This window comes from Uloborus diversus, chromosome 1 (genome assembly GCF_026930045.1).
Source record: "Uloborus diversus isolate 005 chromosome 1, Udiv.v.3.1, whole genome shotgun sequence".
Lineage (NCBI taxonomy): Eukaryota > Metazoa > Arthropoda > Arachnida > Araneae > Uloboridae > Uloborus > Uloborus diversus.
Window position 1 is genome coordinate 159,911,498 of NC_072731.1, and position 26,291 is coordinate 159,937,788.

Below are 26,291 nucleotides of genomic sequence, written 5' to 3' on the forward strand. Positions count from 1 at the left end.
CTCCTTTTTCATCACAGCTACTTCCATTAGATCCTCCTCCCACCTTCAACTCCTCAGAAATAGATATATCCTTTAAATTGTTTATACTGTTTCGCGGGAAGCTTTTCAAAGTGAAGTGGTTGCTTGGTGAGCAAAAAGCTTCTCGCTTAACAAGATAAACAATTCAAAAGATCTATCCATATTTCTGAGGAGTTGAAGGGGGGAGGAGGTTCCAATGGAAGTAGGTGTGATGAAAGAGGAGAAGAGGGAGGATGATAGTTTGGCAGATACTTGGCGGGCAAACTAGATATCATAACTTTTTATGGCTGAGGGTTTTTGGGTTTAGGATGCAGGTTTTCTTTTTTGAGCGGAAAAGTTAAAGGTTTTCATGGCGGGGAAATTTTTACAACAGGGTTGTTTTTGATGAGATTAAACAATACTAACTTTTTTCTTTCAGATAAATGCTTTCCTTGCTGACTCTCCATTCTGAGCTTAGAATGGAGCTTGTTGGTGCACAGAGGATACCAAAGTGAAACTTTTGTGATGGCCGCAGTGAGTGAGGACCCAATCACTCTATGGCTAAAACTGGGAGCGTTGGAGAAGTTGGAGCAGGTTGTACTGGATGGCTACGGAGACCAACTTTACGGGAAGACATCCAGGATACCGCAAGTGAACAAGTTTCTTCGCCAAGTCCCTCTGTTTCAGGTGAGTTCTTAAAAGAACAAAGCAGTTGGCCGGATTTATTTTGTTAGAACAGGATTTTCACATTCTGTTAAACAGCTTGAAAATTGAATGTGAAACATCTATCAACACTGATATTTGTGCAAAAACTGGAAGAACAATGATTTATTTTTTCGTACATTAGTGCATAAGGTGTTTGCTCCAAATAAGGTCATGTTTAACAGTGCAGCTGACCCTCCATTTTTCTATGCAGGGTAGCAAAATGCCCTACATCGTAATTTCATCGTCATCAGAAAACCTAATTCATGATGAAATGTTATCAACAGACAGTTCGTTATTCGCAGGAAAAGGTGTAGCAACCGTTATTGCAAAAGAATCTGGTCAAGAAAGAACAATATATTTTAGAATAAAACTTGGATTATTTATTATTTTTGGCAGTAAATTTGTCCTTCAAAATAGGTGAAAATTTTCCCCTCCTTTTTTTCATGGGGCAAAGTGAAAAATTAAATTTTTTCTTGTGACAGATTTTCTATTGGGTTGATAAAAATATTTTTGATCAAATAAATGAGTAAATAAAATAATGCATTGATAAAGGGAAATTAAAGGAAACAATAAACGCATATTCAATAAACCAGTTTGTTTCGCACTCTTGGCTTCCTTAAGAGGTTTTCCATCTCCAGCTCAGTCATTTTCCTATGCCGGGCTGATGAGTGCTAATAAGCACGAAATGGCAGTCCTCGGCTGGAAATGACTGAGCTGGCGGTGTATTTCAGTAATAAACGCATAGTTGAATAAATAAATAAGTTAATATGTGAGAAAAAATAAATGAATAAAATAGCGAATGAATGAGAAAATAAGTGAATGAATGAATTTTATAAGGGAATTATCAAATAATGGAACGTAAATGAAATATTTTATAAATGAATACGTAAGAGATTTGATAAAGGATTGAATAAGTTAATGAAATGAAGTATTTAACTTTGCCCCGCATTGCACTTGACTAACTGTGCAAAACTTTTAAAAAAATAAATAAGCTTAATATTAAACAAATAAATACTGCACTGAATATTAGTAGACCTCAATTAATATTTAACTTGCTAATAACAAGAACTTATACATTTAATAATAACAGAAACAATTTTTTACTTACAACAAAATATTACAATATGAGTATTACTTTTTGGAAATTTGCTTGTATTATCATATTCTTTATTTTCAGAGGTAATGTTTTCTTGATTGGAATAGACTACATACGTTGCTAAAAATATTAGTAGGTGTGTGGCGCTAAAAGCAGGGTAAATATTGTGCCATTTCACTTTTCCCCACATTCCCCTATTTCCTGGAATTCAATTCAGTAGATAATAAATCTTCTTAGAACACACTTTTTTATGGGTTTTTTTCCCCATTTTTATCTTTTGTGTGACATATTCTTAAAAATACAAACAATGTCTCTAAATAGCTCGCATTTTTATGTTTTCGTATTACTCGGGTGGAACATTCAATGGCATTACCGTAAAATTATTCGAATTAATATAGGTTGATTTTCAAAGCTTTGTATTTTAAAAATATGCATGAATTACTCGCTCTTTGACTTGATTTAAAATTAAGTATTTTTAATAATTCATTAATTAATTACAAATGCCTCAATTACCTTAATTATGTAAATTAATAATTAAAAATACCCCTTTTGATTTTGCTTGAACAATTCAAAAATCTTAGGTACAGATTGTTACAGGTTATGAATTCATTTTTCTCGTAAAAACATCATTGTTTGAATTAACAAGACTTAAAATATTTTAAAAAGTTCAATGTTACAAAACATCGATGTTCTTGGGGCGATGTATCGATATCATTGCTGTTTTAATTTTAAACATCGATGTTTTTCATCAATGTCGCATCTTAAATAAGGAACTATAGGATAAAAGATGCTCTGAAAGAGATAGTTTTCCAATAAAATTTCCATTTTTCACTTTGATTGCATCATTTAAAAATGATGTAAGTGCGTGATGTGCCTGATTTCGGAAGCGACAGTAAAAGGTGCATATAGCTGTCTTTTAAATCTCGTCACACATCTATATTATATATGTCTATATCAGTTCTCGCTTCTAGTTATGACCTTTGTGACTCGGCGATTCTCAACCGGTTGTCCGACACCGGTCCGCAGAAAAATTTGACTCGTCCTCAGAGATTTTTGCTCGATAACGTTAAAAAACTTTCCTTTCTAAAAAAGAGAGAAATTTAATTATTTTTAAGCAATTACTTCTGTATAATTATTACAATTTCTTATATTATTCTTAGCATTTAAATATTTTTCGTGACCATTCTTTAACACCCGCGGGGCAAAAAAGGGTTGACAAACGCTGCATTAGATTATTGACAGGTCATTTCTACGTCTTTAAGCCAACAGAAAAAAACATAAGCAACAACTGAAAAATAGTCATTAAATGTCAGTAAGGTTCTTCACACAGTTTCGTGGAAAACCGTTCCATAATGACTTTCATTACATAAAGCTAGCTAACTGCAAATTGCAAACGGAAAGGGAACTGCATGACTTAAATAATGCGGAATTTCTTTTCTCACCCTTTTCTTTTACAGTAAAATGAACGATTTTAATTCTAAGGCTTACGACCTATTTCTTACTAATTAACTCTGTTAGGTAGAAGAAAATTTATTGGTGCTTATATAACTTAGGTTTTCTTTTCCCACCCAATGGCTGTCTGAGCTTGAGATAGCGTGTTGATATTAGGCACGTGACTGTCAACTGGGCAACCCCCAAGCGACCTAATTCACGTGACGCTGCATCGTTTCTTTTGCTCCGGTGTCACGTGGGATGCAAATTTATCCCACGAATCAGGATGGCGATTTAAGCGAGCGTATATTTGGCTAGAAGCATTATTTAGCTTTTATCATTTTTGTACTGTAACGTGCCCGGCTCTCAGTTTCGTCCTTTCTGCCTTTTCAATAAATAAATAAATAAATAAATAAATGAATAAATAAAAAAATAATAACTGTGACTAAACAAAATTTGATTGTTTTTGTTTTGATGAAAATTCATTTCGTTAAGACTACTATTTTCGCTTAATTTTTGAAGTAGAAGCTCTGCATTTACCATTTTGGATTTTGAAAAATCATTACAATACTGTTCTGAATATTAGAAACTAAGCGACAAAATCAACTTTATTGTCACAGAAAGTTATGAAATTTTTCAATAAGAATCAAACATGGATTCCATAAACTGAGACACCATGCGAAACTGAAATCTTTAAGAGAAGCAAAAGGAAAGCAGTACTCTGTGTGAGATTCTACAAAATGTTCATAAAACTTGCTTGGATTATTTGAAAACCATAAAGCAATATTATCATACTGACGTCTATATAATGAGAGTAAGAAGTTACTGAAGGATAATCGGTAAAAAAGCTTCAAATGATGGACAAGGTAAGATGCATAAACTATTCCTTAAATATATTACTTTAGTCTCTATAATGTAAGTACGCATTATATTGTGCTATGCACAGAATTTTAAATAAGAGTGCTAGTTGTCCAATACTTGCTTCTACAATTAATAACAAATTTATTTTATAAAGAAAATATTTAAACACTAAAATATAATAGTGATATCTATGGATTACATTTAATTTTCGTGCTCATTAGCCATCCTGTAACAGACGTATTATTACGTATAGACGGATAAATGTTGATTTGGTTTATGTCCAATTTCGTCGACATTTCAAGTTTCTTTCCGCCCTTTAATGTATCAAAAGGTATGATTAAAACTGAAAAACAGGCGGACAAAAAATTAAATGTCGGCGAAACTGGGGAGGCACCGTTGATTTTACCAACAAGGTTGCTTTTCAAGGTTTCGTTCTAAACCAAATCCCTAAGTATTCAACGAGAAGACTAGTAGATGTTTCTTCTAATAAATTGTGTAACACTGTTACATAAAATGGAACTATCAATTTGAATTTGGGACATAATTGTGTAAGTATTCCATGAAGCGGTTTTTATTATTTGCATTGTAAATGTAAATCGTAAATGTATTTATAATGTAAAGGTCTACAGAAAGATTAGTTTTCTTTTTTTTTTCTTTTTTTTTTTTTTTTTTTTTTACCAAATTGAATTTAAAAGCTTTCGTGAAAATAAGTGAAATAAATTCCATAGAGTATAAGTTCTATGTGATGTTTCATGAAACATGGAACGAACTTTAAAAAGTTAAATATACTTTTAATATTTCTTTATAAAAAAAAGACTCATTAATAGTTGTTTTACAGCAACAGAAACTATAAAACAAAAAAAACGGAAATTTTTGTCTGAAAACACGAGTGTAATGTGTGAAATGAAAATTACTAGTAAAGCTTATAATTATTTTCAGAACAAGATAGATGAGATCCATAAGGCGGTGAGTACTGGAAATTTGCGAGATGTGCAACACCTGATTGATCGCAAGAAGCTCGCCTTTTGCAGGGACCACATGGGAGCGAGCCCTATGCACAAAGCCGTCCTGTTTTCCCAAAAGCCCATCATAGACTACTTGCTCGACCGGTATCCTTCTGTTGTGCATGCCAGAGATCACGTAAGTACAAACTTTTTCCACAAAAGTTACGAAAAATAAAAACTTCGCAATAAAAAAAATAAAAAAATTAAAGCAAATTTAATAAATTAATTTTAATTTCGACTTCTTAAATTCAAATTATGTTTTTCGCAATCACGAGTGTGTGTGTGTGTGTGTATGTGTGTGTGTATGTATGTAGGCGTGTGTGTCTGTGTGCAGGCATGAGTGTCGGTACGTGTGTGTATGTGTGTATAGGTATGTGTATGTACGCATGTGTGTTTGTGTCTGTGTGCAGGCATGAGTGTGTGTGTAGGTGTGAATGCATGAGTGTGTGCGTGTAGGTGTGCGTATGTATGCGCGTGGGTTTGTGTCTGTGTGCATGCATGAGTGTGTGTAGATGTGTATATGTATGCGTGTGTGGTGGTGACTGTACGTATGCTTGTGTGTTGGTGTGTGTATGTATGCGTGCGTGTAATTGTGTGTATGTATGCGTGTGTGTCGTTGTGTGTATGTATGCGTGTATGTGTAGGATATGGACGCAACCTGGAGACGGTTTTCGCTAAAGGAGCAGCATCGTGAGGCCGGTTGATGAAGGTGCTGCAGAGGGAGACGGGGGGAAAATAAAATCATAGAAATATCGAAACCGTCAAGTGAGAACAATAAGCAATCGTGATTGCTCAAAAAAAAACTATTCAGAATAAAGAGAATGATTTATTTTGGATATTTTGGTACGCAAGATTTAGACATATTTAATTAAACATTGTGTACTTAAAGTAATATGAAATGAGAAATATTAAAAATTAAAGTTGTTGAATTGATATTTTAAAAGTTCAATAAAGCAAATCAGCGTTTAAGTTACGTTAGATACCTGTACTGCCATGGGCAGGTAAAAGGCAGTATCTGAAGAAATGAGTTTCCGAGTTATTTGAAGAAACGCGTTTTGGATTCGATACTAACAATAGGGAAATGTTATAATTAGATCTTTTTTCGAGCTTTTTTTAAAATTAAACCAAATAAGCAAGCTGTACAATAAAACTAACGTACAATAGATGATAAAAATGAAAACAAAATGAAAAATAAAGAATTTGCAGTTGCTGCCTTTTACCTGCCCGCGCCAGTGCGAGTTTTGTACAATGTAAAAAGAAAAATCCTTCGTTGTAAAAGTTATTTCTCACGTAGCCTACCTTTTTATGCATCTGTTTTAGCTATTCATCGATTTCTAAAAGTCTCGATAGGAGTATACAAAAAATACGTAAATTAAATTTCAATTATACTTCATTGATACAAAGGCATCCCTCAGCTACGCGTCAGTAAAAAAATTCCACTTTTCCCCCTCTTAAACTTTTAAAATATTTTGTTTTTCAGAAATACTTTTGTAAAAAATGTTAATATTCCATCTTTAACATATGAATGTTTGAGAGACATTAAAAGGGTAACTTTAAGTAAAATGAGAAAAAAAAAAACTAATTTGAATTCTGAAATTTTGAATTCAAATTATTGTTTTCGCAATCACGAGTTTCGGCAGGAGTCTACTCATTGAAGTTATTGTCCCCTCAAGTCAGCCGCTCCTTCTGGGCGGTTACGTGTGTATAGTTATGTGTGTGTGCAGGCGTGTATGTGTGTACGCGTGCGTGAGTGTAGGCGTGCGTGAGTGTAGGCGGGTGTGCATGTGTAGGCTAGACTTGTGTGTGTGTGTGTGTGTGCAGACCTGCGTGTATGCACGTAGGCGTGAGTGTATGTTTGTAAAGGCGCGCGCGTGTGTGTGAGTGCGTATGAGCGCGCGCGTGTGTAGGACATGCCGGATTCCGGGGGACAGTGGTCAAGACCAGAGGAGGTGCGCCTGCAGAAGCCGCCGGCCGGTGGTACTGCAGAGGCCCCTGGTCCAAGCTGAAAAAGGAACCGGACATCAAAGACGGTCAAATGAAAACAATTAGCAATCGTGATTGCTCAATAAAAGTTACGAGGTGAACTTATAAAAAAAAAAGAAAATTATTTTGAATTCTGAAATTTTGAATTCAAATTATGTGTTTCGTAATCACGTGTTGCGACAGGACCCTACTCATTGGTGTTATTGTTTCTAGAAACGGCTCCTGTCTCCCTAAGCCTGCCCCTCCTCCTGGGCGGTTACATGTGTATAGTTGTGTGTGTTTGTCTGTCTGTGTGTGTGTAAACCTGTATATCTGTGTGTATGAGCGAGCGTGTGTGCAGGACATGGACGCCACCGTCCAGTATAAGCAGATTTCGGGGGAGTGCTCAGGACCAGAGAGTCAGCGCCTACACGGTGGGCGGGAGTGCTGCAGAGGAAGGGGGGGGGAATAAAATCAGCGTAACGTCAAGGACAGTCAAATGAGAACAATAAGCAATCGTGATTGCTCAAAAAAGATCTTTACGGAAGAAATTCGTCGAAATTTTATAAAATACTAGCAAAAATACCCGGCGTTGCCTGGGTTAGCAATAATTATGAGAAACAATCGTTACTTGCATTTGTTTTCTGTTTTAAGTGAAAGAACTTAAAACACACCTTTTTGACGTGATTTAAAATCTAGCTTCTTTCTTACTCATAAAACTAAAGTAGCAGTAAGTAAAAAGAGCAAAATAGTATTCATTTAGAAACGAAAACACGAAATTTCAACGTATACAAATTTGAAGAATTTCCTAAATATGAAATTAAACTTCACATGTTTAAAAAGATTTATCAGTTAATACTTATTATTATTATTTTTTTTAACATTGAGTCTTACCTTCTCTGTATGTCTATTGAAGAACGAACTGTTTGAAAAAATGTAGCCGCGCGCCCCTGATCCCCTTAAACTTGCTTTAGTTATTTTGGAAAATCTCAATTATTGTGGGTTCTAGGTGCTATTTAAAATATTACAGAATTTGCGGGAATCGTTTTGGGATACCTTGGATAATGCTCCCTCTCCTTACTTTGTAAATCGGTATGCAGACCCCGAAGTGATTTTTTGAGGGGAAAAAGTAGGAAATAAGGAATCAAAAATTTAAAAAAGTAGGAAAAGTAGGAAAAAAATCACTTAAAAAAGTAGGAAAAATAGGAAGAGATAGGACTACACACACGTCAAGACGACTGACAATCATTACTATGAAAAATAAACTGGTGGAAACAAAGATATTAATTACAAAAATATGAAAATAAAATCCAAACAAAGAAACACCTTTCAATAATACAGTAATAAAAAATTTTAAATGGGAAAGAATAAAATGCAATATAGCGATCGCAAAAAAAAGAAAGAAAGAAACTCCTATTTTGGTGCAATAAAACCATATTTGTTAAAGATTTGTTTTGTCAAAAACGAAAACATTCCTTTGAGAGCATCCATTTATCATTTAAAAATACTAACACTTTCAGCTCCTGTTATCATTAACTATGATACAAAAGCAAAACAAATATTAACTTAGTTTTAGTTAAAAATAATCAGCAGCTGACATGCATTCTTGCATAAACAGAGGCAGATGTTTGAATTTTAAAAAAAAGGAAACAGACTGAAAATGCAGAACTAAAATAAATGTGTTCTTAAATGTGGGACATAAAATTTAGAATAAAATAATTAAACGAAATAAATAACGAAATAAGTCAACTAAAGGGTTTGTACTATGTTATGTATTTTTAGCATTCAACACACATTTTTGTTTCAGGCACGTCATTTATGGGGGCCAATTTCTCCCCTCCCTGGCTTTGTAAAATTAATGCTTAGCTACACAAGTTTGCGCGGTTTTTGTTATTTTCAGATAAAATTTGCATTCAGTATACATCCTTCACTAGTCACCTCCGGGGGAGGGGGGGTCCAAGTGAAGGGCCAGTTCTAATTTTCATCATGCAATAAAAATGAATATTAATTTAATGCGTGAAATACACCGCCAGCTCAGTCATTTCCAGCCGAGGACTGCAGTTTCGTGCTTATTAGCACTCATCAGCCCGGCATAGGAAAGTGACTGAGCTGGAGATGGAAAACCTCTTAAGGAAGCCAAGAGTGCGAAACAAACTGGTAGCTAATATAGAATTAGCAGACCAGACGAGTGACCGAAGCAATGGTTCGGTTCAACTCGAAGATTGAACGCGAGGCAAGGTATATTCAGTAAATTGCTACATACTTAGTTGAGTGCTAATAAGCACGAAACTGCAGTCCTCGGCTGGAAATGACTGAGCTGGCGGTGCATTTCACGTATTTCTGCTTTAGCCCTGGCTAATGGGCGGTAATTTACTGAATATTAATTTAATGGTTTGATGATTTTTACCTCCTTCTTGTTCCAAAATTTTGCCACGAAAAAAAAAGGAAACATCCATGCATGGTAAACATAACATTTTTATCAAAGACAAAGAGTAGTTACTAATGTTTCTTTGTGCATAAAAGGGAAGGCATGTAGTTTCTCTCAATCCTCACCATACAGCAAAAATATTCATTCGGAAATTGTTCACGAAATTGAGAGTGAGGGGGGGGAGCACATGGCATCAAATGCCTGACTATATCTCTTTCTCCTCCCTCCCTTTGATCAGGCGCACTAAGTACAATAACTTACAGTAGATACGCCGCATCGGTGTAATTGCCGCACCCCAAAAAGTGTAACAGTCTCAAAAAAATTTTAAATGCTCAGAAATGTCACATTGTCATAAACACAGCATATAAAAATGATGAGCAACTTCTCGATATTGATGATATATCAGAGTAGAAAATATCCATTAAAAAGAAAAAAAATCATATTTGTTTGTGGCTCTATCCCCCAACTTTAAAAAATGTGAAGAAATAAAAACGAAATATCGCATTTAAATTAATTTCCGATTTTTCTCCAAAAATTGGGAACGTTTTGCCCATTCAGGTTTTGCCGCTTTTTTTTTTTTTTTTTTTTTTTTGTTAATACACTCTTTGCAAGGAAAGAAAATGAAATTTTATACATTTTATAATCATGTTTACGATTTAGAATGAACAATAATCATATTTAAGTACGAAAAAAAATAGTTTCCGGGATTATTTTTGAAGTGATCCGTTTTTGCGAATTTCTGTTATATGTCGCTTTTATGTTGTAGTAGTGGTACCCGCACGGCGTTGAATGTAGTTGAAAATTAAAAGGTCATTCGGTTCGCCTTGTACATTTACAAATAATGGATGACGATTCCCGCCAATTGACTATGTTCATTCGCTCTCCCATTCCACGTCATGATAATTTCATGATTTACTTGTCCATCTTATGATAATTTTGTTCCGGAAAGTGTTCTTAAAATTGAAATAGAAAGAGAACAAAATCGAATTTTCGAAAACTCGCTTCGAGGTGCTTCATGCTACAAACTAACTTTGTGCCAAATTTCATAAAAATCGGCCGAAGGGTCTAGGCGCTATGCGCGTCACAGACATCCAGACAGAGAAACTTTGAGCTTTAGTATTAGTAAAGTCTAACATCAATAAAATATGTACAGTGTACAAGTTTTTCATTTTTTGCTTCCTTATGTTCCTTTTAAAGTTTTACATTGCCTTTCTGTTTAAATAGGGCTCCGTTTCACTTGTAATCATACAAAAAATTGGCGAATAGAAAAATTCGGTTTTTCCCGCATTTTTTGAACAATCGCCGTTTACTTTTAATTAAAGCTTCTAATCGACGAGTAAATAATATATAATTGCATCAGAATGTGCCAGTATCTATTTTTTTTTTTTTTTAGTTTCCTTAATACAGTAGGACTGAAGTCGGAGCAATAAAAAGAAAAGTCGATCATAAACGCCGCAACGGCAAAAAAGTCACTTACGAAAATTTAACTTTTATACACGCAAACGCCGCCGCGTTTGTTTCAGAAATTAATGTAGTCAGTCAATGAAAAGCTCAGGATTTGCTTGCTTCTTTTGCTTTTCAAAATTGAAACATGAAGAAAATTATCGGTGCGGCATTGTAAAAATAAGAATTAATGCACAGTTAGAAGTGCTATACTAAAGAAAGAAAAAGTAGGGAAAAAAAGGAAAAAGTAGGAAAATAAGGAGAGAGCTCTAAAAAGTAGGAAAAATAGGAACTCTTCTGGGTCTGGGTATGTTACTAATTTTTGTTAAAGAGATATTGTCGCCATATGCTAAAATACTTTTGGTCACCATAAAATGGCGCTAAACAATTTCATCCGTAATGTTTCCAAAATAAGTAGTAAAATTTGGCAATGGTTTGAATTTGTGCACAAAGTCACATTAATGGAAGTTTTTGTGCTGTTTATGGATTTGCCTAATTTAGTTGCTGGATTATTTTACAGTAAAAAAAGTTTTTAAAGATTCTTTGATTGACGATATTTTCTTTACATGGTGAAAGCTGACAAACATTATTACGTAGTCTTTGACTTCAAAAACCGTGACAGTTGAAAAAACTGCCAAATGCATCCGCTACTGAAATCTTTCTGCATAAATTTTGGCGAGGTTTCTGCTGTTAGATTGGATAATGATTAAAAAATCCAATCAGCACAAAAAATAAAAAAAATCCCATTAATTACACTAAAGTTCCGTTTAAATGGAAAATAATCAACCAAATCTATAGTTATTATTAGCCAATCTTGGGGAAAAAACGTTACTTTAAGATTTGACTTGAGAAAAGCCTCAAACAGTCAGACGAAACACAAAAACATTCACCAATTCTAACTATGAACTGGGAGTTGAGATGATACACTAAATAATGAATTGGGTTGAGGAAAGCCTTCGAACATGGAACAAAAAAAGCCCATAACTCGTTTTTCATACGACTTAGAACTTTTTAACAGATGCCATCTTCAGCAGAAAAAAAAGCGCTTTCGATGGACACATTATTTTAATATGTGCACGTATTTTTTAACCGTCATATTGGAGCATTTATGCGAAAATTTGGACAAATTAGAATAAAAAAAGGAACTATCAATCGGATTTTTATCGAACTGTTCTACAAACCTCCCCAGTACCAAAAGAACAAACGTGAAAGTTTCAGCCAAATCTGCCGAGTAGTTTCTGAGATCTTAGGGAACAAATTTACCAAAGTCCATTTTTATATATATAGATGTAAGTTGTAAAATTTCTATTTTTTTTCAATATCTTTATTTATGTCAACACTTTTTTTTACTGAAAAAAAGCATCATATAAATTGCTTTTCTCTTTTTTGTGCTATATATTTCTCCTTAAACTGAACTTGCTACAAAACAAAGAATTTCATTTGTACGTCTCCCTCTCTAATATGTCTTTTATTCGGTTAATTGTGCTGACGCATAGGTTAGAGATTACAGTCCTGAAAATGTAAGATTTATTAGATTAATATTAATATTTCATTAGACCATTAAAAATATTTAATTAGAAAAATTAATCGTAGGCAATGAGATATGATATACATATTTAAATTCATTGCAGAACATTAGATTAAACAGAGCTTAAAATTAACATTCTTAGTGTGAAGGGAGACTTCTATTTTTCGTCCGCATACTAAACAATTATTTTGGATATTCGTTTCTGTATTAAATGCATGGCAATTTCAAAAAAATTATGCATCTTTTATCAAATCTGGTTAGAATTTGGTGTAAAGTTAGCAGCTAATATGAGAAAAATATCAAAAAATGCTCTTTAAGAATTCAAAAACACATTAAGAATATTTGGTAGTTGAAGGTCTTTGATGAAAAACCTAACAAGTATTCTGCCGTGTGCAGGTAAACGGCAGTATTTGCAGAAATGAGTTTTCGAGATATTTGGAGAAACGCATTTTGGATTCAATACTAACAATAGGGAAACGTTGGAATTAGACGTCTTTTTGGCGCCTTTTTTTCAGCGGAAACAAAGAAAGCGAGCTTGTACATTAAAGATAACGTACAATAGATGACAAAAATGCAAAAAAAATGAAAAATGAAAAATTTGCAGTTACTGCCCTTTACCTGCACACGGCAGTATTCAAGCACGGGTGTCCCTCGTATCACACGTTTAATTCGTACTATGTAGTATTGAAACCATGTAATACAACACTTTTTCATAAATTATTTTTTACTTACTTTTTAAACAATTAGTTCATAACATTCATCAGGTCAATATGTAATCCTGTTTTATCGAATTTTATTTCGTATTATATCGAAACCATGTTATCCGAGACTAAAGAACTTTGGGTACATTAAACCATGCTAATTAAAACTGGAAACCAAAACATACAACGGCCCTACTGAGAAAAAAATTAGATTTGCTATAAACGATACAGCTTAATTATTTTACATACCTTAAATAAAAACTATTATGCACAATGCGAAAACTTTCTTTAGAACAAAACGTACATTATCTGAAAGAAAAACGGAAATTTTCTTCAGCAATAAAGTTCGTCTGAGTAACAACAGCGAAACAAAATATAAAATAAAATAAATTAATCTATTCCAGTTATTTTATTTCATATTTTGTTTCGTCTACATTTTTTTTATTTATCGTTTGCCAAATTCAGCTTACGTTTAAATCGCAATTCCAACGAACTATATGGAGCACTGTAGCCACTTTCTAATGGCGGGCGAAAAAGGTAAAACAAACGCACGTGGTAACGAAGAAAATGCTAATAAGCCTGGTAAATTTTGTTTGTATGCATGATTTTTTCGCTTTATTCTTTTTAAATTAATTTTTAAATTTTCAAAGTCTTATTGATATTCTGGCCCACGTAGAAATAAATGAGAATTCAAGAAGCATTACTAAACGTTAGAAATTAATGCAAATTACACAGTTCGTAGTTCTAAGCAGCCATTTCCACGATGTTGAATTCGATATTCATCAATTCTTGATAAAACTAAATAATAATTGTGGCCTGACAAGAATAACAATTAATGCTAGAAAATTTAATATTGCATTACGAATTATTATCAAAAGAAGATGATGCTTCTTTGCCTTGCTTGGCAAGCGCTTATTGTTTTGCATTTGTAGCTGAGTTATTTTTCTCAAATTCCCGAATCGGTTAATTTAAAATTTATCTGTTTCGAATGTTTATAATTTCTGAGTTATGATTTAATTATGTCATGCTATGCAAATCATCAACAAAATTCTCACGGATATATGGTGGTAGTTTTCTTTTCAGTTGATCTACCATTATTTCTTTTTACTTATTGAATTCTGTAATATTTCTACCATTTTATTTCACTCATGATAAAAATTAAAAATAGTTTAACAAACATGCGGAATCTCGCCAAGGCTACTTTGTTCGCACAATACTAAAACTATAACCCTAAACAAATTTGGCGAAACCTTTCAGCTGAGAATAAAAGCAATAAAGTAAATTCTTTCTCGGTTAAAGATTTTTCATTTCGTTCTACGATAATATATTCAAGAAAATATTTTGCATTCTGTCTATTCCAACTAAATGCTGCTGTAAAATATGGTTAGTTAAATTAATATAAGATTAAAAAAAACCATATTCTTACAAATTCACACAAAACAATAAAACTTTTTACCTGGTATAGCGTTATCCAAGTTTGTTAATCCAGAGTTTTCGCTTTCACCATTTCTCAATCAACTCACTTTTTAGAAGGAAATGAGGAAAACTAACATTATTTTGAGAAGCTCGAGAAAACTATTAAGGGACGAAGCAATTTCTGTAGCTGAAAGCAATCTAAGACACATCGATTGCGTTAATAAATACTCAGAACAAACTGCCTGTTTTTATGTGTGCCGTCAACAGACACACATAGAACGCAATGTGGCAATGTTTTAGTTTTGTAAATCACCGCAAGGGTAGCGTATTCGAGCGCTGGAGTTGCGAATTCTAATGTTATTTTCTTACACTGTATTGGAAACAAATTAATTTTCATCTTTTTGCTTTTCGAACCCTGATGAGAAAAAAAAAATTTAAAGATTTAGTGTTATACGGGCATACCAAACTTTCGAGCCGGAGACAGACACAATTCTTCGTATGAGTTTTATTAAAACAAAGTAAAAATATTTTTAAAAATTAAATCGTTTAAAGTTTGTTTTAAAATAAAATCGTGTGGTATTAAATTCAAATTTGTAGTATGGAATCCGTGTTATAATAGTCGCAAATTTCGTACCGTGTAATGTCGAAACCGTGTTGTATAAGTACCGTGTTATACGACGTATGCCTGTACCATTAAGTTCTCGTCTTGTTCACCAGATATTCAGATACTTTTTAGATTATGTTTCGTTCGAACGCTACGTAGTAGAGTTGATATTTATAACGAGAACGCTTTGTGTACAGAATGACTTCAATTACCTGTTATTAGTTGCACAAGAGCAAAGCCTAGAGGTACTGTTTGGTACAAACAATAATTACAATCATATATAAAGAACATCTCAGTTTCCTTAAAAACATTATAAAACTATAAGTCATTGTTTTCACATGATGTCACAAGATGGCTTAATGAAAGTTAAAAAAAAAAAGGTTAACTGCTGGTCGATGCAATTTATGAGGAAGAAAATTTAATGCGTCAAAATAATAAATATTAAAATACTAGATAAATAAACAAATTAGAAATAAAAAATAAATAAGTAAACCAGGCTCTGCCGGGTTAGCTTCAATTTCAAACAGTTGAAATTGAAACCTGTTAGTAACGAAGAAAGTATTTACTTCTAAATTTTCGAGTTTAGTAATGCGCTGTATTTGTTTTTGAGACAGATATGGAAGTTTTTTTGAGCAATCACGATTGCTTATTGACCCACACACTCATACCTGCACACAGACATAAACACACATGCGTACACACAAATACACATACCCTATATACACAAACGCACATACCCCCCCCCCACACACACATAAACACACACGCCTACATATACACACGCACTCGTGATTGCGAAAAACATAATTTGAATTCAAGAGGTCTAAATTCAAATTAATTTTTTCTTTTTAATTCTTTCACTATCTTTGTTTTTTAATTATTATGTTATTTATTTAGTTTCCTCATCACATTTATGTAAATATTATTTCTATACGCATACTTTTTTTTTCTTTCTTTCTTAAAAAAAAAAAAAACTATTTTCTTCTGTATTTCTGTATATATCAAAATTGAATGTAACTCATGTGGGTTGTTTGTAAATTTTTACATACGTCATCCCTTAACTTGTTAAATTAAACAATGTGAAATATGTACAAAGGGGTGGCGTATTGATTAAATGAAAAACAGCGCTGTATTTTACGGTCGGCCGTTTTAATTCGAAACGCAATTTTGCACATTTTAATTCAGACTATCGGAAAAGCATTGCACAAAAATCAATATTGTATTCCCAAAGATCAATTACAACCTTGAAAAAATTCAATTTAGTGGCCTCTAAAAATCCGTTTATGAAAGTTACCTTTTGTTTTCCGTTACAAACTTCTGATATTTTCACTGTCAATTTGTATGGGGTACTAAAAAATGAAGAGAAAAAAAAAATGCAAAAGAGGTGCACATGGATATTTTCCTTTTGAAATTAATATTATTTTCAGAGAGGAAGGACACCTCTGCATTATGCAGCAGTGCTGAACGACAATGGAGAGATCTATCAGATGCTTTTGGATCATGGGGCAGACATTAAAGCAACGGATGTGGTAAGATTGTGTAACGTTTTCGATTTCCCTCTAATTTGTTACGTTTTCATGTTTCATATTATTATTTTCAGAGGTTCTAACCTGGGGCGGAGTATGCCGTTTCTTCTTAAGAAGAAAACTTTGCTTGGATTAAGTTTAAAATAAATTCTCATATAATAGCGAATTCACTGATCAAGTAACGCTCTGACGTCATCAACAATAAAACTCGCACTCATATTATGATAATTTGATAATATTTTCTGGCAATGATTGGCATACAGGGAAATGCTTTTTGCATTTGCATTTTGCAAATGCATTGTAAGCTGAACTGGATCCGGTTACTTAACTGTTTTACTGGTAATACTGTGTCATTTCAAGGGAATGAAGAAACAAAAAAGTGGTCAACAATAAACGCTACTTACTGGAGTTTAGAGTTAATCCACTGGAGTTAGAGTTAAAATTTCAAACATCAAAATATACAGGCAAGTGCATCGTCCAAATGTAGAAGCAATTTTCACCCCCCCCCCCTTGACGGACGATTTTATAGTAAATAAATAAATAAAAATAAGCAGTAACTTTAAAAAAGAATTAGGTGAAACAACACCATTGATTTGAATAAAAGGTACTTGTAAACTGAAAGCGAAATTAGAACTAATATGAAAATGAAGGTGCACGCATATGTTTGGTAAATATACTGCAAATATTGCTAACAATAGCCCCCTTTGCAACCGACTTTTTTGGGATGTTTTTTAAGGATCTGCTTCCTTCAGGGAATAATCAAAACTTATTTACCTCAAATACAATGGTATTATTATCTGATCTCCGTGCCCATAATTGGCTTCAAAAGAAGTAACTCATTCTAGAAATAAATTGCAACCCATTAACAAAATGAACTAAGGCTCGATAATTAGTGGGTGCGGTCACTGAATTTTCCGTTGGGAATATTTTTCTCCGAAAAATGCAAAAATATACATTCACTAAATTTATTCAGCACTCTTGATAAGTAGTATACAAGACAGAAAAAATCTGATCAAGGTATAAAGTATGAAAATGAATTATTACCAACTTGGCGGGTTTAGAAAATCTTTGTTCCATGTAAATTTACCGAAAATACAAAGTTACGTCTTTTTGTAGCTATTGAAGCAAACTTAATAAAAGGCAAACAGAGTGAGCTGAAACTGTTTGAATTTACTGGAAAGCGTATTTAATAATTTGCACAATACTTTCTTTAAAAAAAAAATAATTCTTTAAAATGAATCCTTTCATTCAGAAATACTTTAAACTTACCTTTCAAATTTTCGTGAAACATGAAAGAACATTCTTCTTCGACTTCATTAAAGATTTTGGAATAAAAACTGTTTGAGCAGTAGTTAAATTATAATGTTTTTTTCTCTAAAAGTATAAAATCCTTTTAAAAAGAACTTTTCTTTAAAAGTGATTGATGCAAATGAACCGTTATGCTCAGAAACCTTAGAAATATAAATTTTTGGGAAACATTAAAACACCATCGGTTTCGACATTAATACAGGTATTGGAATTAAAATATTAAAGTATCCGAATTACAAATTATAATATTTCATACACCTAAAATTATAAAATAATTGAAACAACAACTCCTTTTCAAAACCAATTTATGGAAATCATCAACTTTTTGTTCAAAAAGTTTATGAATGTAATGTACTTTTCAAAGTTTCCAGAAACATAAAACAAAATCCACTCATAGAAATAGTTACAAATGATTTCTTTAAAAAACATTTTGGCCCTAAAATATTTTTCTCAAAAGTTAAGAAGAAGTTGTGAATTTTGAAACCCGACACCTTTCCAAAAAAACATACCTTCTTTCTAAGTAAATTATGAATAAGAGTTATTTTCCCATCGATTCGTTTTGTTGACTTGTTTGTGTGTCAATTTTGTAAGAAAATAAATAGCACAGAAATTCTTTGGTTTCTGTTTAGTATGGCAATCGTCCAGAGTATTACATGCACGCACAAGAAGAAATGAACATTGATGAACTGAAAGAAGGAAATGAACCTGCAAAAACCGTAAAGCCAGTGAAAATAAGACATTTTATTACAAACGGTGGATCTCCACAGAAAGAAGCAAAGTCAGCCAGTAAGTAAGATCTTGAGAAAATTATTTGTAAAATTAAACAGGCGGAATTTGCTTATATTTTATTCAGTCTCGGTAGCAACACGGGAGCAGGATGGAGGAGCTACCACAAAGTTTATACAATAAAATCTCGATAAAACGTGTTTCAAGGAAACGCAAATTTTGTACGTTAAAACGGGAGTTTCGTTTTAATTGAACTTAAGCAATACAGTGGCGCAGCGAAGGGGGGTTTTGAGGGTGAAAACACTCCCAGGAGACTGCGGTGTGCGCCAGAGAGCACATAACCTAACTTTGCCCCGAAACTTAAGGTCCTTTTGGTTCAGTGGTAAAGAACTGGATTAGCATCACAAAGGTCCATGGTTCAAATCCCGATCCGGACAGTCCACGTCATGATGATTCGTACGCCACATATTGATGACTCGGTACGACACCATGCACGCACAAGATTATTGGTTTTATAATTAATGCGTATTCTAATACAGTAGTTTAAACATATGAAAGGAATGTTTTGATCCAGCAACCTCCTCCAGAAGGTGTTTTGGATCAAAAAACCAACGTCAGAAGGTATTTTGGATTTAAAAAAACCCTCCAGAAGGTATTTTTGATTAAAACAAAACCTCCATAAGGTGTTTTTGATCCTAAAACCCCCTCCAGAAGGTTTTTCTGGCTGCGCTAGTGAAGGAATGTAATGGCAATTAAAAGGGGATTTGACTTGTATTTCGTGGAAAAGGATATTTCGTCGTAATATTCGGCGATGTAATGAGATTTTGCTGCAGTTCCATAAAGTCATTGATTCATTTAATCCAAAGCTTGCACAAGGTTATAAAATAAACTTTTTTTCATTTTCATTAGGTATACAGTGGTAAAATATGAAACTTAGATGCGTTAAATTTATATTAAAAAGTAATGAAACATTAAAATTTCAATTTGAGGAGGAAAACATTTAGACTTCCCTTTCAGCTTAGAAATACAATGTATGTAATGTTCTTGCTCCTAAATTCCGCCTTAGAGTTGCCATAACCTATTAACTTGGCGATGTAAAATAAAGGTGTAAATACTATACGTACGCAGTTCTATAACAAAAGTTACTTCTTCATGTTCGGGGGTAAAAATCTAATTCATTTTCGAAGAAAATGCATTTCAATCAAATATCTTCCTTTTAATTGGTTTTTATTTTTCTGTATTTTCAATTATTTTATTTTTGTGTGTTTTTTGTTCTTATTTATTTATTTATTTATTTGACAGAACCAGCAGGAACTAGAACTCAGATACGAGAACTGATCAGCCACGGCAGCATCGATGCTTTGGAGGAGCTCGTGCTGCATGGACATGGAGATCGACTCTTGGGAGAATCCGGGACCAACCCTCTTGTGCGAGATTTCATTAGGATGGTGCCCATCTATATGGTAAGATTAAACTGAAAACCAGATGTACATAAAGCACAAATTAACACAAAAATACAGCATATAGCTATTTCAAGGCTACAATAGAGCCTCTTCATCAGTGCAAAAAATCAGCACACAACCAGAAAGTCGTGAGAGAACGGAACGTCAACCACGTGGACACCGGTATTTATACCAAAAAGCTCAACCAATAGCTGCCAGCCTTGTCTAGTGGTCAGAGGAGTCTGACTGCGATGAGGAGGCAAAAGGCTTACGAAACACCGAAGTTATAAAATCGTCATTACTTTTAGTAATAAAGCCATCTAAAAAAGAAAGAGAACTATACGTTTCCATTTCGATAGTTAATTAGATGCATGGATCGATAGAATTGGGTTACAGAGTAAAAGTCCATTATCCACATGGTTTTGGCCAAGCAAAACAAAGCAATGTTGATTATTGCTATTGACATAGCATTGATCCGTATCAAGTTCATCAGATGCTACCTCTGTCAAAGGTACATCTACTTTTTAAAAGTTGAGTCCATATTTTAGCAGGACTCTTAGTTTCTCCCAAAATTGCAGCAGATGGGGTAATTGTTTAATTCATAAATAGTTTATTTATGAATTTCATTTGTATGAAATTCATAAATAAACTATTGTAAAGAACTTCCAATAGAAATCTCAATTTTCCTTATGACTCCACTGTTAAAGCCTGTATTGATCACTTTTCGCACTTAATCTACAGCGCGCAACTTAAAAACATCAATATTTTTCTTTCATAAAGTTGATATGCTTATTTTAATGTTTTGAAAGCTACCTGACATAGGAGTGACAAGGAACTCATTCTTTGGTTTTGGTTATGAGAGTAAAACAACTGGTCTTCTGTTGTCTTTCTAGCTTTAATTTTTCATTCCTTAATTTGAATCAAAATATTGCTCCTTCGACGGTCAAAGTGCAGCATATTCTTATGAAAAGTGTTATTCCTCATTTTTCTTTTTAAGTCAATGGGTATTTTTCTTCTTTTCATTCTGATTTTGCAAAGATCGACTTCTTTGGAGGAATCTTCTTTGACAATTATTAAAGTACAAATACGAATATAAAGACCAGAGACTCTGGGACCAGCTAGGCTGCTCCTAAGTCAGTTTATTAGGTCCCAACAAAGATCAATGGCCCTCTTAAAGCTATCTACTTCCTTACTCATTACAGCCGCTTCGGGTAAGCTGTTCCAAGCGCCCACAACCCTACTAAAGTAATATTTTTTCCCAATTTCCAGATTAGTCTGAGATTTAAATAGCTTAAAACAATGACTCCTTGTCCTGCTTTCTATGCAAAAATTTAACCCATTAACACTTTTAATATTGATAGATTTAAGCAACTGAATTATGTACCATTTGACTCACCTTTGCAGCCTAGAGCTTTTCGTTGAGCTATTTACAATAAAGAAATATCTTTCTTCGGATAAGGAAACTAAAGTTGATCAGAATACTAAAGATGAGGTGTTACCAAACTCATTTATCTTTTAAAGCAGCACTGATAAGAATTGACGGTGATCTATCGGAGTTTTTCCTATGCTTCATTTGGAAGTTGAATTTTCCTTTCAATTTGTTTATATATAAAAACAGCGTCTTCCTTTACATTTGAAGTAGTAATTTAATATTTTGAAATAATTCAAACTAAATAAACTACTTTAAGAGAGAGAGGGAGAACCAAATAAAACAAAGAACGCAGTTGATAGTAGTGAACGCAAAGAAAATGCGCTGGCAGAATATTTGCAATTAGCGCGCTTTGCACGTTTGAAAGCAATTTCGCCATATCCTAAGTCAGCGTTTCCCAAAATGTGTTCCGCGGAACCCTCGGATTCCGCCACGAGTTTCAAAAATTTAATTTCCACTAGTTTTAAAAAGAAGTGCAATAATCAGTTCAAGGATCTAAAATGTCTCTCCAGATTGAAGTAGTAGTCGTGAAAATGTTTTACATCGCCACATGCCAGCATAATCAAGTAACTACCATCTGATTTCTTAAGGAAAGCTCTTGATGAAGCTTCAGAAATAGCTTATTTCGTCAAATTTCTTTTTCTCCAACCAAGACAATTTAGTCAGATTTATGAAGACATGGTAGGCAACACAATGCACTACTTTTTCGTATGAAATATGCTGTCTATCCAAAATAAACATTTTTAAAAGTTTGTATGAACTTCCAGATGGAATATATATTTTTCAACTGGAACAAAAGGCATAAATATGTTTTCAATGTTTTACATGAGAAACTACGGCTGATCAATATTTTGTCGACATTTTCGATGAACTGAACGAAGTGGCTATTTTCACTCAAATGGAAACAATAACCAAATTTGTTGTGAGAGACAAAGTAACAACAACGTAAAAATAACAACGTAGAATGTTTTGTTCTCTTGAAGGGAATTTTTGCTAGAAACAATCTCTATGAAGAAAAGACATCAAAAAACATTACTCTTCATTTGAGAAATCTATGACACTATTCATGCCCGAGTATAAATCATAATTGCACTTCAAAGTTCATCTACATGAAATCAATTTTCAAATTAGTTTCACTCAGTAAATTTGTCTTGGTGTTGAAAAGGAATATCCTTTCTTGGGTAACAAAGCTGTGTCTTAAAACTTCTGCTCGTAACAACTTATCAATGCAATGCGAAACAAGCTTTCCAGCCAATGTGTTTTTTTTTTTTTTTTAATATTTCTTGGATTCTGCTTCTGCTGTACGTACTCAACCTCCCAACATAACGCAAAAAGTTTTAACTTTTAGCAGATTTACAATGAATAAATGTCATCCTTCAAATTAATGTAATTTGTTGAAGATACTGTTATAATTGCAGCTGTTTCAACAATTTCATCGAAAAAATATATTTTTATAAATCGATCGTATTTTAAATTGAAGGTAGTATCTTTTATTCATGTTACCTCATTGTTTTTCAAATGTTGCTTTCTGTTCATAGTTAAACAGTGTCCTGCGGATATGGGCCGAGGTATCTCAATCAGTAATGCACTGATTTCATGGCTAAAGGGCCACAGATTCTATACTGACAACAGTCGAAGATCCACCATGTGCGCTAATTTGACTAATGCACGTTCAATCAGCTGTGGTCAAAGTCTTCCAAGGTTAAACCCAAATCTGGGGATAGTGGGCTGGTGTTGCTTAGCCCCTGGTCAGGATGAAAAAAAAAATCTCTCTTTAGGTCCCCTTAAAAACTGGTATAACTATCTCTGAGACAAATACGGAGGACAAGTGGCAGATTTATAAGTTTGGGAGCCGGTAAATGCATATTTGGAGCCCCTTTGTCTATCACTGAACTGTATAAAACATTTATCATGCGCATTTTTGTATTCCCTTCAGAGCCTTTTGCTCATGGGGAGGCTTTGCAGTTTGCGACATGATGAATCCGTCATTTGACATAACGATGGACACGGACACATATGTTGTAACATAATTATGATGTGGACGTAACGAAACTCTCCTCTCTGTATTTCATACGAGCAATCGACACTTACATATTTATTATCACGCTTACTAAAATACGATTTTATGGCGACCTTTGGACTTTGTAATTTTATCAGCCAGGTTGGTGCAATTTGTTGCCTTGAAAGAACTTCAAATTTATGTATCATCGCAACCAAGTTGGGTAGATAATAAAGTATCTCGTTCATAGTTCTAATAATGCACATTTCACGGGCACAATCATGAAAGAGAATATTAGTCATGCTGGTCGACAAAAGTACTCAATGTCCGCCTATTGAACAATAGGTACTAAAATATAAGGCGATTCCACAAATGTTTCAGTTGAGGTCCCCTTGTAATTTAGTTTTTGTTTGAATTCTTGCATTATTTTCCCGATATATAAGTAGTAACGCTTGACGAGAAAACCATTCTGTTGTGTCATTCCTTAGAAATGATTGGTGGAAAAAAAATCATTTCTAAGGTTTTTCTCTTGCACTTCTCAATTTGAGTGTGTACGAATTTTTATGCGAATCCTTGACTTATTGTTTGACACACAACAGCCACGCTAAAAGTGGAAATCGTTCGATTGGGCCAACCTCTGAAGAGATCTGTGCCAAAACTAATCATCAACAGGACTCATAATGATATACATGTATACCAAGTTTCTTCCAATTCCACGCATTACGTTTTGAATGACTGACACAAACAGACGGACAGATAGCTTCCAGAAACCACGCTTTAATTTGTTAATAAATAGTTCCTTCTATGCAAAAGAAAGTAATCGAACGAGGATAATTTTTCAGCTTTATCATTTGACTCCTAGATTGTTAACATTTTGTTTCTTTGTCATATACAAAAATGGGGTTCCTTGATGTAAAAGCAAATTACTAAGGGTTCCTTGGTCTAAAAAGTTTCGGAACCGCTGGCCTAAGTCATTCAACTAACGATATATTAAGTATTAATTTATGAAGAGTTTCATTATGAACATTCAAAGTTTCAAACGAGAGGTAATTATATTTTATCATTCCATTTTTGCCAGTTTGGTGAAAAATCAGGCTAATTACTTAAAATTCAAAGTCAAATGGGCAGCTAAAGATATTATTTGATTTAGCTGAAATTTTGTATGATAAATAGACTTAGTAAGAGGCAGCTTTTCCGCATACAAGCTTTACATACTCAATTTCGTTTTTTTCACTCTACCTAATTAACTGTGGCTACTTAAGTTCGTGCTTTTTTGCTAAAAGTCAAGCTTATATAGCTTAAAGCCGAATTCGAATTAGGTCCCTAGAGGGGCTAATCATCAGTAGTTTAGACCACCGCAAGTTACTTAAAGGTCAATCTATATGGGTTCGACGGATGGGTGCGCTTGACCTTTTTTTTTTCTCTAAACTGGAGCTTTGATTTTTTAGAGGTCATCAAAAGTGATTTTCATAGTCAAAAATGAAACTTTTAGACCTTTGCATTTTGGCCAACATCTATTTGAATTACATTTATGACAGTTAATTTAACGCTTTGACGTTAAAGTGCATAAGATGATAGTCTTACTTGCTAAGTTACGTAGCTATAACTAAATAATTAAAATAACGGCAACAGGTTAAAGTTCAAGGTCAAATGTAAAAATTTTACTCATTTCAAAGGGGGATAGCTCGTGTAGGAGACGGAAACACAAAATATAATACGGCGAAAACTAATCACTGGAACAATGCTAATAATAATATGTAACTGTTGCTGTGTGTTTGTGTACCCTTTATAGATTACAGCCCCTCAAAAATCGGAAAAATGACAAAAATGACGTTTTTAGACCCCTGTAAACCAAAAGAGGATGGAATTAAAAACAAAAAATTGACCAATTGAATATTCTATTCAAGTACTTTACATGTTATATATATTGTTTTGGGTATTTAGTTTGTAGAAAAGATAAAGGTCTTTGAAATTGAGTAATTTTGCTAGTTAATTCACACACTAAAACGGAAATAAAAAGTGTGAAAACTTCATTGCACCGTTTTAAATTACGCGTATATTGTGCTCTAGATAACATATTATGCTGAAAAACATGTCGTAAGTATAAAAATAATTGTTTTAATTTAATAACTTAGAAATATTTGAACATACTTGGACATTTGGATACTTGATTGACAGCTTAAGTAGTTAATTTATATTCTCTATACTGATAATCTACACAAACAATTTTTCCATACACACAAACATACTCGCTGTGCATTAACTTATGTAACTTGCCTAACACATGCAAAAACATTATCTACATGGCTGAAGGGAGGGGAGTGCGTTTTTCATTTCTTGCTTCAGTGTAGGTTTAAAAAAATGAACTCATACAGTAGTACTATAGTTCTGGTGGTGACACAGTATGTGGCGTAATGAAATACTTTACTCAAATACATAACAAAAACAGAAAGAACTTTCTTGATTTATGTAATCAGGAAACGGATGTCAACTTGAGAGCTCAGTGGTATTTCTATGCAATATCACATGGTAATGGACAATGCAACGGAATCAGAGGAACCGTAAAAATAATTGATACTACTAAGACTAGCTGACAAAGAACTACTAGAAATCACATTTTAATTCCTACAGAAATGTATACATTCTGCATGTATCCTTGTGAGCACTCAGTATATTAAACTAGCT

The 26,291-nt window shown here is 33.5% G+C and overlaps 1 protein-coding gene across 1 annotated transcript in view; it reads left to right on the forward strand.

Moving 5' to 3' along the window:
• The first annotated feature begins 522 nt into the window (after positions 1 to 522).
• The window catches only part of LOC129216572 (poly [ADP-ribose] polymerase tankyrase-2-like), an 87,897-nt gene continuing 62,128 nt past the window's right edge, over positions 523 to 26,291 (forward strand). The window contains exons 1-5 of the mRNA XM_054850790.1: positions 523 to 684; positions 5,030 to 5,230; positions 16,604 to 16,705; positions 18,640 to 18,796; positions 20,039 to 20,199. Of these exons, the coding sequence (XP_054706765.1) occupies positions 523 to 684; positions 5,030 to 5,230; positions 16,604 to 16,705; positions 18,640 to 18,796; positions 20,039 to 20,199 (783 nt within the window). The remainder of the gene's footprint in view (positions 685 to 5,029; positions 5,231 to 16,603; positions 16,706 to 18,639; positions 18,797 to 20,038; positions 20,200 to 26,291) is intronic.